This window comes from Tachysurus vachellii, chromosome 21, assembly GCF_030014155.1.
Source record: "Tachysurus vachellii isolate PV-2020 chromosome 21, HZAU_Pvac_v1, whole genome shotgun sequence".
In the NCBI taxonomy this organism is placed as follows: domain Eukaryota; kingdom Metazoa; phylum Chordata; class Actinopteri; order Siluriformes; family Bagridae; genus Tachysurus; species Tachysurus vachellii.
Window position 1 is genome coordinate 19,209,724 of NC_083480.1, and position 17,248 is coordinate 19,226,971.

At 40.6% G+C, this 17,248-nt stretch overlaps 1 protein-coding gene and 1 pseudogene across 1 annotated transcript; both read right to left on the minus strand.

The window, feature by feature from the left end:
* Window positions 1-1,506: 1,506 nt before the first annotated feature.
* Window positions 1,507-5,884, minus strand: LOC132837499 (keratin, type I cytoskeletal 50 kDa-like). The gene is made up of 8 exons (XM_060857197.1): window positions 5,189-5,884; window positions 4,961-5,043; window positions 4,716-4,872; window positions 4,335-4,496; window positions 4,084-4,209; window positions 3,832-3,906; window positions 2,862-3,010; window positions 1,507-1,685 (listed from the first exon to the last, which is right to left on the minus strand). The coding sequence occupies exons 1-8, from the start codon at window positions 5,828-5,830 to the stop codon at window positions 1,580-1,582; spliced, it is 1,500 nt and encodes a 499-aa protein (XP_060713180.1). The 5' UTR covers window positions 5,831-5,884; the 3' UTR covers window positions 1,507-1,579.
* Window positions 5,885-13,942: 8,058 nt separating this feature from the next.
* LOC132863959 (keratin, type I cytoskeletal 50 kDa-like) lies at window positions 13,943-16,551 on the minus strand (annotated as a pseudogene).
* Window positions 16,552-17,248: the final 697 nt, after the last annotated feature.

The following is a 17,248-nucleotide window of genomic DNA, read 5'->3' on the forward strand; positions in this document are numbered from 1 at the left end:
ATAAAACAAATATAGGTGTAGAACATCTCATCCAAGATAATGACTACAGCAACTACACAATATATTTATATTTGAACTCATGACCTTCTGATCAGTAATCCAACACCTTAACCACTAGGCTAAAACTGGAAGCTGGAAGCAGGACATAGACTTTATGATCTGGTGACCAGGTAAGTGTTTGCATGGCTAGGTGAGGTACATGTACTGTACCGTATGTTGGGAATCAACTTAAACTATGTTTGTGGCCTGTGCCTTTCATTACAAATAATAACATGGGCCTTGACTAAAACAAAACAACAAAAAAAAAACAGATTCATTAATTTATATAATTAAATCAATTAATTATTCTAGCCCCAGCGGTTGTAAGTGAGTGACTTATGTACCGGTCCCAAGCCCAGATAAAGAGAGAGGGTTGCATAAGGAAAAGAATCCTTTAGGAGTGACAAGGATGGACAGGATTAGGTACGAGCACATCAGAGGGACAGCTCAGGTTGGCTGTTTTGGGGACAAGGACAGAGAGACTAGATTGAGATGGTTTGGACATGTGTCAGCGACACGGGGGTAAAAACAGACCCAAATGCAGGATAGCGTAAAAATAAACAGGATTTATTTAACTTAAAAAACATGAAACAGGGACACAGACTAGGACACACAACAACAGAGGACAACATAAGGTGAGGATTCCACGCCGCCAATAGGCAACACGGCACGACACAACCACATAAGGAACGTGTGTGCAGAGGTGGGGAGGGAGGGACAAGGAACGGGTGTGCAGAGGTGGGGAGGGAGGGACAAGGAACGGGTGTGCAGAGGTGGGGAGGGAGGGACAAGGAACGGGTGTGCAGAGGTGGGGAGGGAGGGACAAGGAACGGGTGTGCAGAGGTGGGGAGGGAGGGACAAGGAACGGGTGTGCAGAGGTGGGGAGGGAGGGACAAGGAACGGGTGTGCAGAGGTGGGGAGGGAGGGACAAGGAACGGGTGTGCAGAGGTGGGGAGGGAGGGACAAGGAACGGGTGTGCAGAGGTGGGGAGGGAGGGACAAGGAACGGGTGTGCAGAGGTGGGGAGGGAGGGACAAGGAACGGGTGTGCAGAGGTGGGGAGGGAGGGACAAGGGCCAGGCAGACACAAACATAAACAAAAGCATGTGGCCAAAGTCTGGGCTGAGTCCTGACAACATGTACAGAGGAGGGAGATGTTATATTGGTAGAAGGATGTTGGAGATGGAGCTGCAGGTAAGAGGTCAAGAGGAAGGACAAAGAGGAGACATATGGATGTGTTTAAATGAGGACATGAAGGTGACTGGTGTGAGAGTCGAGGATGATGAGAATAGAGTTAGGTGGAAACAGATGATTCACTGTGGTGACCCCTAACGGGAAAAGACCAAAGGAAAAGAAGAATAAATCTATTAATTATTCATTTTCAGCAGTTTCGCTTATGGTGTGTGTGTGTGTGTGTGTGTGTGTGTGTGTGTGTGTGTGTGAACAGTAAACACACTATTAAACCATCATGATTGAAATGTTTCTTTATTACTTGTCTGAATGCTTTAGTGAAATACATTCCACCGTGTCATTTGTTGTTGTCTAAGGGACATCTTTTATTTTTTCAGACGCCTCCTCTGCTTTAGCCTGGGCAGCAGCTTTGGTAGTAGCTTTGGTAGCAGAGCTCTTGTCGGTAGCAACTAAGACACTGATGGAACAGAGATTGACAACAATGTTAGATCTTTTACCCTTTTGCGTAAAGTTTTTATTCATGGAGTGGGAAGTAATACATTCTAATACAATACAATACAATCTTTGCTACCTGAGAGAGAAATGCTGCATTTCAGGAAAATTGCCAACTTATCATTTTTTTTGCCTACAACTAGTAAAAACACATAAAATGCTCTAAAACATTGGTCTTCACTATTTTTTTCATGGGAGCCACACTGATAGGACAAAGTCAATAGGAGAGCCACTTTCACTGCAAAGTATGCCAAGTTATTCAGTCTTAAATAGCTTATCTGCTTAAATACAATGTACAATATTGCAATACAATAATTACTCGAGTTGCGGATGATGCATGCTCCCCATCAGTTACCTCTTTTGTCACTGTCACATTGCTTTGTTGCTGTTCATTTTGTGTGCGGGATTGTTTGATAAGAAATCAATCCATTTTTTAGTCCGTGTGTACAGTAAACACAAGTTGTTAACTAGCATGAAACACAAACTAGCTTCTGACAGTTTGTCAGTGACGAGTCAAATAATATATATAAATATATTATTATTATTTGTAATAGAGCACATTCGTTTTTCTATGCTTCCCTGATTGTTTTTAATGTTATTTAAATGAAAAATAAATTTTAACCACATGATCATCTCATCGTATTATTTACTGCCATGCGAGCCACATATTAAAGCTTGGCGAGCCGCATTAGGCTCACGAGCCGCGCAATGAGTAACACTGCTCTAAAACTTCTCAACTTGATACCAGTTCATTCCCTGTGTTCAGACTGATGTATATTTAACATCAATGTGATTTCAGACAAGGCTTAGGGTTAGGGTTAAGGTTAAGGTTAGGTTTAGGTTTAGGGTTAGGGTTAAGGTTAGGGTTAGACTTAGGGTTAGGCTTAGGTTTATGGTTGCCTGAATGTTAGAAGTTCACTGTAGATGAACAGAACCAATATCCACTCAGGCCTGTAACTGTACAAAGCAGTTTTTATGAGCTTGATCTACATATTTTCACTTTCCTTGTGTAACTGTGAAATGATGGTATTATAATTTACAAATTTCCACTTTTGTCTCACAAATGCAGCATAAATATACTCAAATATCAAAGACACAGTAGATAAAAGAATTTAATCTGATTTCTGTGGATTTTATTTACCTTCCACTGGCCCCTATGTCCAGCAGTCTCCTGTACTCTGCGATCTCTATCTCCAGTCTGGTCTTGATGTCCAGGAGCATCTGATAATCACGACTCTGACGCTCCAGATCAGCTCGAAGCTGCAGCAGCTGTACCTCTACACTTGTTACCTTTGTTATGAGAACATAATTACTCATTTGATCCACATAACCGTACTTTGGCATGTTTTTACAAGTGTTTAAAATGCTCAATAATGTGCAATTATGCTTTAGGCTCAAGTCCTGGAAACAGAGCTAACAGACACCCAGTGAAGTCTGGGGGTCTCTTGATGTTTGTTACGTGTGTGTACACTGTTTTTTAATAAGACTAAATATTAATGTTGATTGGACAGCAGGCATTTAACATATCACAGTCTTCATCTCAAACTTAAACAGTTTTCTGCAGTGGTGTGATTTTTGTGTATGGTAAATACACTGTAAAATTTCCACTGGTCCCACAATCTCTCTTTTCTGTTCTGCCACGGAGGAGATGGATTGAACTTCCCCCTAGGTGTCAGCTGAGTCACTGGCTATATTCAAACAACTTTAACTAGCACTTATTTTTCCCCATTATATTATAAAAATATATATTAAAAATTGTACTATAAGTCCACCAAACAGAGTTTTAGGTTGATGGTTTCCTAAGTCTGCAACCTAGTGTACCAGTGTTGATGTATTCATTAATAGAGACTTCACTCTAGATAAGGACGTCTGCCAAATGCCTTAAATGTAAATGTATGTATTGTTTATAACACCAGCTTGCATGCTGTCACGTCTTTCTTCGGTTAGCAGCTTATCAGCTTTTTTGCATGAAATAGCTAACACTCCTAGCGTTGACCTGACTTTTATATTTTGCTCTAGTTTCAAAATAACAATGATTTGAAATGAAACTTTTGCACACTTGACAATCATCTCTAACAAAGAAACTTTAATGAGGGTTCATCCGGCCTCACCTGCTGTTGATATCCTGACAAGCATGTAGAGTAGAAAGCCTGTGTCTCTGACAGTTTGGAAACCAAGGATGATTTCTGTGTTGAGACAAAGTGGGAGATTTCAGTAAATGTTTATTCTGTAAGCACATATGCAGTGGGTGTTTGTTTACATGCACCACATTACACAATAAACACCATCTCAGTTAATGTTGGTTATATTGAGATTATACTACAACTCGTCTAGAAAGAAAAAAGCTGAAGTGTAAATCTCACCACGGCCAGAACAGACTGCAGCTCCAGATCCAGACTCTGCACTTTGGTTTTCTCTACAGTCAGTTCTGTTTTGGATGTATCTACAGTCCCTGCGGTGGTAGCAACCTCTTGTTTCAGGGTCTCTAACTGCCAATGGTAAAAACAGAGTTATGGTTTATTTACCGTAATAAAAGAGAACTTCTGTAAATCCCAGATATCTACAGGTCATGGACTCTTGAATGGAATGATTATTTGTAACAGGAGGAACCCACTTTGCCCTTAAACCAGGCCTCGAGATCTCTCCGGTTCTTGGAAGCGATGGTCTCATAGTGATCTCGCATATCTTCCAGGACGCTGGTAAGATCTTGCTGTGGTGCAGACTCCACCTCCACATGAATCTGTCCACTCATCTTGCTGCGTGTGGTCACCATTTCCTTGGAATACATCAGAGTTATTGCTCCTTAATTCACTAATCCACAAAGGTTATTTACATACATTTATAAAGATCACCAATTCTGGAACACAAGAATACTTGAGTAGATTGCAAATCTGTGCCTTTTTTTAATCTCTCCTTATTGTTCTAGATGACTCAGTGACATTTCATAACAGATATGGTAAATGTCAAATTTTGCTTGCATGTCCAGCTTCATTACCTCATTGTGGATCTTCTTCAGGTAGACCTTCTCCTCATTCAGTGCATCAATCTGCAGAGTGAGCTCTGACTTGCTCAAGTTGATATCATCCAGCAGCCTCTTCAGTCCAGAGATATCGGCCTCAACAGCCTGACGCTGGGCCAATTCATTCTCATACCTGTGTGAAGACACATAAATTTTATTCAAATGATATCTTAATATCCTCTCATATAAATCATTTGTAATAATACAACATGAGATTTTACTTGTTCCTAAAGTCATCCGCAGCCAATGTGGCATTGTCAAGGTTGATATGGACCACACCTTTCAACCGAATGGCATCCAGAATCTGAAAATAATCAGTACAAATACATCAAGTGTAACCATGAGTAAGAAGATAATGAATAGTCAAGGCAGAAATGCTAAATGTACCGTGCACACTATTTTCACTTTAATAAATATACTACAGTATAAGTCAACTTTAAATGTTTTACTTTAGTCTGGAGGTCACTGATGGTAGACAAGGATTCGGAGTAGTCTCGTGCAGTAGGTGAAGTCCTGCTGTCCACAAATTGACTGATCTTCAGCTCAAGTTCTGCATTGGCCTTTTGCAAAATGTGCACCTTCTTCAGGTAGGAGGCCAGACGCTCATTGAGGATCCTCATGGTGAACTTCTCATTGCCCACTATGCCATCATCCATTCGTCCAATGCCACCTCCAAACCCAGTTCCGAATTTAAAATCAGCACCACTTCCAAACCCAGCACCACTTCCAAACCCAGCACCACTTCCAAACCCAGCACCACTTCCAAGCACAGCACCATAACCTGAGCTTACTCCAATACCTGAACCAAGACCTACACCAATGCCTGAACCGAGACCTACACCAGAACCAAAGCCTCCACCGAGACCTACACCAGAAACAAAGCCTCCACCGAGACCTACACCAGAAACAAAGCCTCCACCAACACCTCCTCTAGATGTGCCAACCAACAAAGGCTGAGAGGCTTGAGAAATATAAACACCAGAGCCTCCTGCTCCACCATGGGCACTTCTAGCCCATAAGCCACCAGCCCTTCGTCCAACACCACCTCTAATGGACATGGACTCTGATACAGTTCTACCATATGATGACATGCTGATGGAGACTTCGGTCTTACTCTAGAGAGTGAGTGAGGACTTGAAATTCAGTGGAGTTTTATACCCTGGCTGAACCTTCAAACTCTATTTGAGTAGTGGAGGTTCCCATGGATGTACAAACTGAATGTTATGTAACAGGTAACATTCCTTAAAGGTAAGTTTTTAAAGATTATTTAATTAATAGCTATGCTGTCAGGGGCATGTGTGCTATCACCTCTCACACCTTCAGGGGGATTTGCTCCAAATCCAAATCCCTCAAGGTGAGATTTCAGAGTAAAGAGATGATAGCAACAGTGTTTATTATGTTGACAAAATTGTTTCATCTTCCCGATGAAGACATCTTATGTGCTTTATAGTTTGAGAAAAGAGAGAGATCACAGAAATGCAAATACATAAAATTTACATCTCTCTGCTATTTGCCAATCTCACCTTCAAAAGGAGCTTTTACACTGATAATTAGGGAATAGTGTATTACAGAAATTATAGGATCATTGTACTATTAACATTTTTGCATATAGATAAATCTCATTTCAATCATGAGAACTTTGACATTTCAATTACTTTAACAAGCTATTTTGATGGGAATTCCTCAGTGGGAATAGATAGGCTTGATCTTTCAGTCCTATATATCCATGTAGTTCACATGGTGACATCCTGACCAGCAAGGACTACTTCAAAATCAAGTCACGTTAAGTCAAAAAGCATAAAACACATAAAAGACAGAGGGCCTTTTTACACCTGGTCACTTCATGTGTTTTCTGTGATCAGATATCTATCCGATGGTAAAAAGACCAGGTCTAAATGCCCTCCGAAACGTTTTGGAGACTGATATAAATCCGATGGTACAAACCCCTTCAGGAGGTGGTCTGGGACGCGTTTCAGATGAAACTGGACAGGTGTAAATGAATGTGGTTGTTCAAGCCACATACGTCAGCGCTAAACTCCTCCCAAACGGAACTACGTCACTCAGGTGATCTTTCACCCAGGTGTCTCGTTGGGGCTTAAAATGCGCTGCTGCTGCCAGCAAAAATGCAGCAAACAGTAAATGCTGTTTTTTTGTAGCAACCGCATACACCAAAGTGTGTTTCATTTCAATTACCCCAGAAATGAGTGTAAAATATATTAGCATTTTGGGCGGGAGTAGAAAGATCGGATCGATATCCGATTCGCCAAGACGCATTTATGTGGTCTAATGTAAATGGAACAGTTTTAACAAATCAGATAGCTATCGGATCAGAGACAACACATGAAGTGACCAGGTGTAAAAAGGCCCATAAAGTGCATGTGTGCAATCTTGTACAAACAGTGAAAGATAACAGACAGTGCAAGAAAATAGACAGTGCACACACACAATATAATACTTTACAAGACAGACACATAAAACAAAATAGCACCGACAAGTCTGTGTAGCTTTTAGTGTGAATTGTATTGTAAACTTATGTAGAAATGTGATAGCAGCAGTTTAAAGCGTCAGTATGATGTCACCTGCAAAAAAGACAGTTTATAGAACTGTGAGAAGAGTAACAGAGATGTATAGTTGAATGAGTGTGTGTGTGTGTGTGTGTGTGTGTGTGTGTGTGTGTGTCAGACCAGTCTCTGAGCATCAAGGAGTCTGATGGCTTGAGTGGATGTTTCTGTACCCTGTAGGGCAGCATGGTGAAGAGTCTGTGTGAGCGGTGTGGGCTGATTAGGGGTCATCCACAATGCTTTGGACCGAGCATACAGCCCTGTGGGTTCCCAGTGCTCAGTGTGGTGGGCGGTGTTGGAGACCTAGTCCCTGATCTGTACTGACTTTTCTCTTTCAGTCCTGTATCCAGTTGCAGAGGAAGTTGTTCAAGCCCTCAATCAGGTGCTGGGGAATGTGATGAATGCTGAACTGAAGTATAGGAACAGTATTTATAGGGATGTGTCTCTTTTTTTGTCCAGGTGGATAAAGTCCAAGTGGAGGGTTCTGACAATGGCTTTGTGTGTGGAGAGGTTTGGACGGTCTTGATGTACCTCATGACAAGCCTCTTGTAGCATTTCTTGATGATGGGTGTGTGTGTGTGTGTGTGTGTGTGTGTGTGTGTGTGTGTGTGTGTATATATATATATATATATATATATATATATATATATATATATATATACATATATATATATATATAATGAGCTAAAGTCAGTAAAGTATTTTTTAAGTATATTCTTTCACTAAGTCAGAATTTTCATGCATTTGATACAGTAAAAAAATTGTAATAACCCATTTATTCAGAGTTCAAGGGAAGAACAATATATCTACAAGTCTAAGGAATAAACAAAGGTGTTTGTTGTTTGAAACATTTTTCTCTGCTTATATAAATGCTGTGAGATCAGGTTTGCTTGGTGGTTTTCAGCCTTGGGTTCTGGGTGTGTCAGCTGGCATCTGTTGGCATGTTTCAGGGTGTGACTGCTGTGGTGTGGCTACGTGAAAGCTAACAAACATCTTTACTGAGCACAAGAATTACTCCAACACACCACAGAGCATATGAGGTGAGATGAAGCAGAAGGTAGATGGTGAACACCACACATGACCTGCCTTGTGCCCATGTATTCCTGCATACTAAGTTCCTTTACTCAGTGTCACAGAGAGCCTGGTCACATTCCTGCTCAGATACGATGATAGGATGATGAAAATATTTTCACAGTTAATTCAGTCATGATCTTTGTACTTCCTGCCGTCTGACGTGACCCACGTTACTGATTCACGTGTAGCAGTTCCCATTCTGCTGTGAATGGTCCTAGGGAATAAATAGAGTTCTTCACTAACATTGAGCTGCTCAGTACAGATAATCTGGTGAATATGTGAGAAAGGAAGAAAGACTAGAAGATCATCTGTATTTGTTCTCAGTCAGATGTTCTCAGTCAGATGTTCTCAGTCAGATGTTCTCAGATGTTCTCAGTCAGATGTTCTCAGATGTTCTCAGTCAGATGTTCTCAGTCAGATGTTCTCAGTCAGATGTTCTATGTCAGATGTTCTCAGTCAGATGTTCTCAGTCAGATCTTCTCAGTCAGATCTTCTCAGTCAGATCTCAGTCAGATGTTCTCAGTCAGATGTTCTAGGTCAGATGTTCTAGGTCAGATGTTCTCAGTCAGATGTTCTCAGTCAGATGTTCTCAATCAGATCTTCTCAGTCAGATGTTCTAGGTCAGATGTTCTAGGTCAGATGTTCTCAGTCAGATGTTCTCAGTCAGATCTTCTCAGTCAGATCTTCTCAGTCAGATCTTCTCAGATCTTCTAAGTCAGATGTTCTCAGTCAGATGTTCTCAGTCAGATGTTCTCAGTCAGATGTTCTAGGTCAGATGTTCTAGGTCAGATGTTCTCAGTCAGATGTTCTAGGTCAGATCTTCTCAGATGTTCTCAGTCAGATCTTCTCAGTCAGATGTTCTCAGATGTTCTCAGTCAGATGTTCTCAGTCAGATCTTCTCAGTCAGATCTCAGTCAGATCTCAGTCAGATGTTCTCAGTCAGATGTTCTAGGTCAGATGTTCTAGGTCAGATGTTCTCAGTCAGATGTTCTCAGTCAGATGTTCTCAGTCAGATGTTCTAGGTCAGATGTTCTAGGCCAGATGTTCTCAGTCAGATCTTCTCAGTCAGATCTTCTCAGTCAGATCTTCTCAGTCAGATCTTCTCAGATCTTCTCAGTCAGATGTTCTCAGTCAGATGTTCTCAGTCAGATCTTCTCAGTCAGATGTTCTAGGTCAGATGTTCTCAGTCAGATCTCAGTCAGATGTTCTCAGTCAGATGTTCTAGGTCAGATGTTCTCAGTCAGATCTTCTCAGTCAGATCTTCTCAGTCAGATCTTCTCAGTCAGATGTTCTCAGATGTTCTCAGTCAGATCTTCTCAGTCAGATTTTCTCAGATGTTCTCAGTCAGATGTTCTCAGATGTTCTCAGTCAGATGTTCTCAGTCAGATGTTCTCAGTCAGATGTTCTCAGTCAGATGTTCTAGGTCAGATGTTCTCAGTCAGATGTTCTCAGTCAGATGTTCTAGGTCAGATGTTCTAGGTCAGATGTTCTCAGTCAGATGTTCTCAGTCAGATGTTCTAGGTCAGATCTTCTCAGATGTTCTCAGTCAGATGTTCTCAGATGTTCTCAGTCAGATGTTCTCAGTCAGATGTTCTCAGTCAGATCTTCAGTCAGATGTTCTCAGTCAGATCTTCTCAGTCAGATGTTCAGTCAGATCTTCTCAGTCAGATCTTCTCAGTCAGATCTTCAGTCAGATGTTCTCAGTCAGATCTTCAGTCAGATGTTCTCAGTCAGATGTTCTCAGTCAGATGTTCTCAGTCAGAGCCTCTCAGTCAGATCTTCAGTCAGATGTTCTCAGCCAGATGTTCTCAGTCAGATGTTCTCAGTCAGATGTTCTCAGTCAGATCTCAGTCAGATGTTCTGTCAGATGTTCTCAGTCAGATCTTCTCAGTCAGATCTTCTCAGTCAGATCTTCAGTCAGATCTTCTCAGTCAGATCTTCTCAGTCAGATGTTCTCAGATGTTCTCAGTCAGATCTTCTCAGTCAGATGTTCTCAGATGTTCTCAGACAGATCTTCTCAGTCAGATGTTCTCAGATGTTCTCAGATGTTCTCAGTCAGATGTTCAGTCAGATGTTCTCAGTCAGATGTTCAGTCAGATGTTCTCAGTCAGATGTTTTCAGTCAGATGTTCACAGTCAGATCTTCTCAGTCAGATCTTCTCCGATGTTCTCAGTCAGATGTTCTCAGATGTTCTCAGTCAGATGTTCAGTCAGATCTTCTCAGTCAGATGTTCTCAGTCAGATGTTCAGTCAGATGTTCTCAGTCAGATGTTCAGTCAGATCTTCTCAGTCAGATCTTCTCAGTCAGATCTTCTGTCAGATGTTCTCAGTCAGATGTTCTCAGTCAGATCTTCAGTCAGATGTTCTCAGTCAGATGTTCTCAGTCAGATGTTCTCAGTCAGATCTTCAGTCAGATGTTCTCAGCCAGATGTTCTCAGTCAGATGTTCTCAGTCAGATGTTCTCAGTCAGATCTCAGTCAGATCTCAGTCAGATGTTCTCAGTCAGATGTTCTCAGTCAGATGTTCTCAGTCAGATCTTCTCAGTCAGATCTTCAGTCAGATCTTCTCAGTCAGATGTTCTCAGTCAGATGTTCTCAGATGTTCTCAGTCAGATGTTCTCAGCCAGATGTTCTCAGCCAGATGTTCTCAGTCAGATGTGTTCAGTCAGATGTTCTCAGTCAGATGTTCAGTCAGATGTTCAGTCAGATGTTCAGTCAGATGTTCTCAGATCTTTAACAGGATTATAAAGTGACTCACATCATAACTGATTATTATTAATTATAATCTGTTACCTGAACACTTTACTAATACTTTATGCTTTAGTTTGTTTCCTTTTAACACTTTATAAAATAAAATATTTTATAAAACATCAACATTACATTTCTACATAAAATAAAACACAGGCTGCTTTTATCAAACATTTGAGTGGCCCATGTTTGTGTTTCTGTTTCCTTTATTGTCTCCTAAACACTAACACTGTGTTTATACTGTACTCTGTGCCCCATACAGGCCTTGATGTGTTTAGTCTACAGAGTGGTGACGGCGCCCCCTGCAGGCTCTTCACTCACTACTGAGACGTCTTCATCCCTCGAGCAGCGTTCAGTGAGACACAAAACCAGTTGTCTTCCTTAAGGCCTGCAAACCAAAGACCATTTTTCTTCTCCATGTTTCTCCAGATCTCATGTGTCCAACTACAACATTACAACTGTCACATTTACTGCTGCTCTGCTACAAAGGTCCTGCAGATCAACACATCCACAATGCACTTAACCTTCTAGCTTTGTATGTTAATAAATCATCACCAGACAAAGTATTAGGTTGGGATTATTTAAGCCTAGAAAGTGTCCTGGTTTTCTGGGATTATTAGTAAATAAAGACAAACATGATGTCAGAGTTAAACCTGCTGTTTGTAACATGGCCACGTGCCTCATTCTGCATTACAGGGAAAACAAAAGTTAATGGACCATGGTACTTAACATAGTAAAGATACTACCTGAGGTAGTAACACTCTCTGATTAACACTCTCCTCGGTTTAATTAACACTCTCCTTAGTGTGATTAACACTCTCCTCAGTGTGATTAACACTCTCCTCAGTGTGATTAACACTCTCCTCAGAGCAATTAACACTCTCCTCAGTATGATTAACACTCTCCTCAGTGTGATTAACACTCTCCTCAGAGCAATTAACACTCTCCTTAGTGTGATTAACACTCTCCTCAGTGTGATTAACACTCTCCTTAGTGTGATTAACACTCTCCTTAGTGTGATTAACACTCTCCTCAGTGTGATTAACACTCTCCTCAGTGTGATTGACACTCTCCCTCAGATTAATTAACACTCTCCTCAGTGTGATTAACACTCTCCTCAGTGTGATTAACACTCTCCTTAGTGTGATTCATCATGAGTTTAGATCAGATTTTCCAGCAGTGCCAATAAAACAATTAGAGAACACTAGATGGAGGTAAGTGAACGTTATTTGAAGACCAGATTCATCTTTTCAATTCAATTCATTTCTTTTTTATTGTTCTTTCACAATGGACTTTGTTACATCTATTTTTTCACTGGAGCTGCAAAGTGTGATTTTTAACCCTTTAGTAGGTGATCAACAACACCAGTGAAATTTCACCTGATGGATCTGATGAAGCTCTCGGTTTGTCTGAACATTATGTGCATCTGAACATTTGTGTCTTTTATCTCCTTTGTTTCCAAAATAGAGAAGTGACTTTGGGTTTGAGAAAGTTACTGAATCCATTCATGAGTCCTGGCTTGTGCCTGATGATGTTCAGGACGTAGAACCTTAAACAAAACGTTTCATTTCTTGTCATCTTTGGAATGCTTGAGGAATTTGTACATCATGGTCAAATGTCACCCTGGGATCGAGTTTTTAAAAATAATTGTATGAGTGTAGAATTTGAACACATGCCAGAACAAGATCATGCAAGAACCTGCAATAGTTCAGTCTTTAGACCAACTGCATGTGATCTCCTACCTGAGGGACCGCAGTGACTAAATCACCCCTTTCACACAGGAATGCTCTTAAGGGTGAAACTGAAAGGCTGCTGTGTGTTATTATAAGTGGCCTACAGGGTATTTCTGTATGAGGTGAAAGCTGAGCTGGAACTTCATCAGCAGATATAAAGCAGATTTTGTAATACTTTAATATATTTGAGGGTTTTGTGGGTGTGGAGAATAGATGGGAAATAAATCTGTTCTTTTATAAGAACATATTGTTCTCAGGATTTGCTTTAAGTGTCTTTAATATCTGAACTTTTCTGTTTGAAATGTCTTTAAGTTTAATGGCTTGTTTAAGCAGACAATCAGCTCCAGTTCTGTTTCTGAAAAATGTTCCACCAAAATTCCATTTCATCCAATTCCATCTGTTAAAATGTCTCACATTTCAGTCATTTGTTGTTTTGCACAAAACTTTACATTATCACATGTAACTGCTGCTATAACAATAATGTGTTCATTTAATCCAATTCAATTAAATTCAATTTATTTGTATAGAATTTATAAATTTAACAATTTCCCATTGTCTCAAAGCAGCTTTACAGAAGTATGGAAACAGAAGAAAGAGAAAAAGAAATAAATATATAACAATAAGTTATAAAAATAAATAAGTGAATATATGCAATTAAAGTTTAACATTAATTTAAAAAAGATTAACTTAACATTTTAAATACTATTTATTTATCCCTATCCCTAATGAGCAACACTGTGTCCTACACTGTGTACACCAGGTCACACAGACACACTTTATGTATCTAAGACTAACTTCTAGCTCTGTGTGTGTTTTATGTAGCTCCCTGATCCTGGAGAAATGTCTCATGTCACTGTGTACTGTAACAGCTATATATTGTGTAAATGACAATAAAAGCTTCTTGACTTGACTTGAAATACCAAATGGTTAAATTGCGTGTGTGTGTGTGTGTGTGAGTGTGTGTGTGTGTGTGTGTGTGTTTGAGACAGTTAGATTTTCCACAAAATAACACAATTGAACATGTTTTATTTTTAAACAGAAATGCTTGTTGAATTATACTCCAAAAAAACATTTCCAGTTTATCCTTTACTACTTGGTAAAAGATGTAGAGGAGGTAGAGACGACCTTCCCATCGACCACCTCTTCCACCACTGTGATGATTGCAGTTTTGGTGGTGGAGCTCTTGGTGGAGGACATCGAGGCACTAATAAAACACAGAGAGGGAATATAGACGTTAGTGTCCACAGGAATGACATTTATAGATAAATGAGTCCACCAAGATAAATGTACCTGCTGCTGGCCTCAGCATCCAGCAGTCTCCTGTACTCTGCAATCTCCAGCTCCAGTCTGGTCTTGATGTCCAGCAGCACCTGGTACTCCTGAGACTGACGCTCCAGATCAGAACGAAGCTGCACCAGCTGCTCCTCCATACTCGTCACCTAGTTTCGAAAAAACATAAATAACAAAGAAAACAACGCTACAGTAAAGAATCCCACTTTAACTTTGTGTTAAAAAAATCAAAAACTTTGCATAAAAATCAAATGAAGAACTTTGCGAAGTCGTGATCCTTACCTGCACTTGGTATCCAGATAACTGCATGGCATAACGGGCTTGAGTCTCAGAGAGTGTTCCCTCAAGGGAGGCTTTCTGTGGTAATAACCAGTGGAAATGTGCCTTATTATCACAAATGTACTTCCAAGATTCTGATGATGTGAATGTCAGTGATTAGTCTCACCATGGCCAACAGAGACTGGAGCTCAATTTCCAAAGACTGTGATGTGCCCTTCACACTGTTCACTTCTGTTTTGGAGACAGCCAGTGTCTCAGTGCTGGCAGCAACTTCCTGTTTCAGGTTCTCAGACTGCCGATGTACAAACAGCACTGAGTTACGATAAGCTTTATGTGAATATAATCAAAAGGGTCTCAGGTTTGGTAAGCCCAAGCTGCTGTGATTACATAGCTTACAATGTTTCCACAACAGGAGCCTGAATTCACATCATTGGAACTCAAATCTGTTCTAGCATTATTTACAGCCTGAACTCTGTATACTGCAAAAGCTATTAAGTCAAATGCTGTAGTCAAGCTTTGATCATTTATGCACCAGTAGGAACGCACATTTTTCTGGAACCAGCCCTCAAGCTCCCTCTGGCTCTTGGCAGCAACGGCTTCATAGTGCTCACGGATTTCTGCCATGACACTGGTGAGATCTTGCTGTGGTGCAGCATCAACCTCAACATGAATCTGCCCACTCATCTGGCTACCTGCTGCTAGCAGCTCCTGGAGAAATAGAAGAGTTGCATGTTTGGACTTTGAGGAATCAGTTAGAACCTGAATACATTTGCAGATGTTTCCTTTTAATTTCAACAAGAAGTTATTCTAGCAAATCTCTGAAATTTTACTTAACCTACTTTAACATATCTGCATGACATATTTAAGTATGTTAATCAATTTGTTTGCTTGTAAATATTCATGACCTCCTCATGGTTCTTCTTGAGGAAGACCAGCTCCTCAGTCAGGGCCTCAATCTGCAGAGTGAGATCTTTCTTGGTCAGGTTTAAATCATCCAGCAACCTCTTCAGTCCAGCGATATCAGCCTCAACAGACTGACGCATGGCCAACTCATTCTCATACCTGTGTAAAGACAGTGAAGAGTGTCTTCCAGTATCTCATTTACATTTACATTTACATTTACATTTACAGCATGTGACAGACGCCCTTATCCAGAGCAACGTACATAAGAGCTTAAATCTCTAACATTGAATACATTAATGCTGGATCACTAAGTTACATACTTAAGATACCATGAGTTTAAAACATTTGGTCAGAGTTACAATGAAAAAGTGTCAAAGGTTTTTTTTTTTTTTTTTTTTTTTAAAAATGCAAAAGATAAGGCTCTCCTTTAACCCTCAAAAAGTTAGGACTTTCTACATCATAATAAGATCTTACTTTATCCTGAAGTCATCTGCAGCCAAACTGGCATTGTCGATGCTAAGGTGGACTGTACCCTTCACCTGAATGACATCCAGAATCTGAAAACATCAATTAAAATACATAAAGTAAGAGGACATGCAGTAATCCAAAGGGTCAACCCTGGGGAGCATTGTGAGGAAGAATAGCTCTGAATGCAGTGAAGAACACATCTGGATGCCTTGCATACTTCAGTTAATCAAAGCATGTTTTTCCTACAAGTTGATCTTTAAATTATCTACCTTGGCTTGAAGCTCACTGATGGCATCCAAGGAACCAGAGTGGTCCCGCGCAGTAGGGGAGGACTTGCTGTCTAGGAACTGGTGTATCTTGAGCTCGAGGTCTGCATTGGCTTTCTCTAGTGAGTGAACCTTTTCCAGGTAGGAGGCCAGACGGTCATTGAGGTTCTGCATGGTGAACTTTTCATTGCCAATGATGCTAGAGTCTGCTTCTCCAACACCACCTCCAAACCCTGCACCCCCACCGAACCCTGCACCATCTCCAAATCCTGCACCAAAACCTGCACCAGAGATAAAGCCTCCACCAACTCTACCTCCAGATCCACCAACAGATAAGGCCCGAGAAGCTTGGGAGATGCGAACCCCAGACCCTCCTGCTCCACCATAGACACTTCCTGCCCGCATCGCACTGACCCGGCTTCCTCCTCCAGCACCAAACCCTGATCCAGATGCAAAGCTGCCGTAGGTGGAGAAGGTGCTAGCCATGTTGATGGAGGTGTTTTAGTCTTACTCTGGAGAATGAGTGAGCTTGAGAAGTTCAGCAGTCTTTTATAGCCTGGTTGAATCTTCCCACCACTGACTCCAATGGATTCACAGCAATTTCATGTTATGTAAAGTAAGAAAATTTATCATCATCAGGTCTTTTTAATGGGTTCGTGCCTTAAAGGTAGATTTTAGAGATTATGGGAACTGTGTATGATTGGCAGATGCTCTCTGAGGAGCAGGGGTGGAACACCTCTCATTCCTACAGGGTTTTTTTGCTTCAGGTTTAAATTCCTCAGCAGCACTTCTTATGGACGTTACCTATAGCAAGTTCATAATGATCAGCTTGCTTTGCATTTTTCACTGAGACTTTAGACTACAGCTTTACATATTGAGGTTTTCACTTTGAACTGATGTCACATATTTCACCAAGCTTTTTTTTTATCTAGATTGAAATACAAACACATTGCACCCATAGTTTATACACTGTATAAAGCCCTTTTTGTTCAGAACACTCAACACTTCCACATTTGCAAAAACTAGAGCTTTCATTGCTCACCACTTACTGTTTATAGAGTAGAGAAGCAGTTTTATACTGTTTATAGAGCAGAGAAGCAGACTTCATTATGATAAGTATTTTCTTCTTTTGTAATAAAAACATTGAGTAATAAACACAGATGAGGTCACTGAGAAACCACAAAGTGTA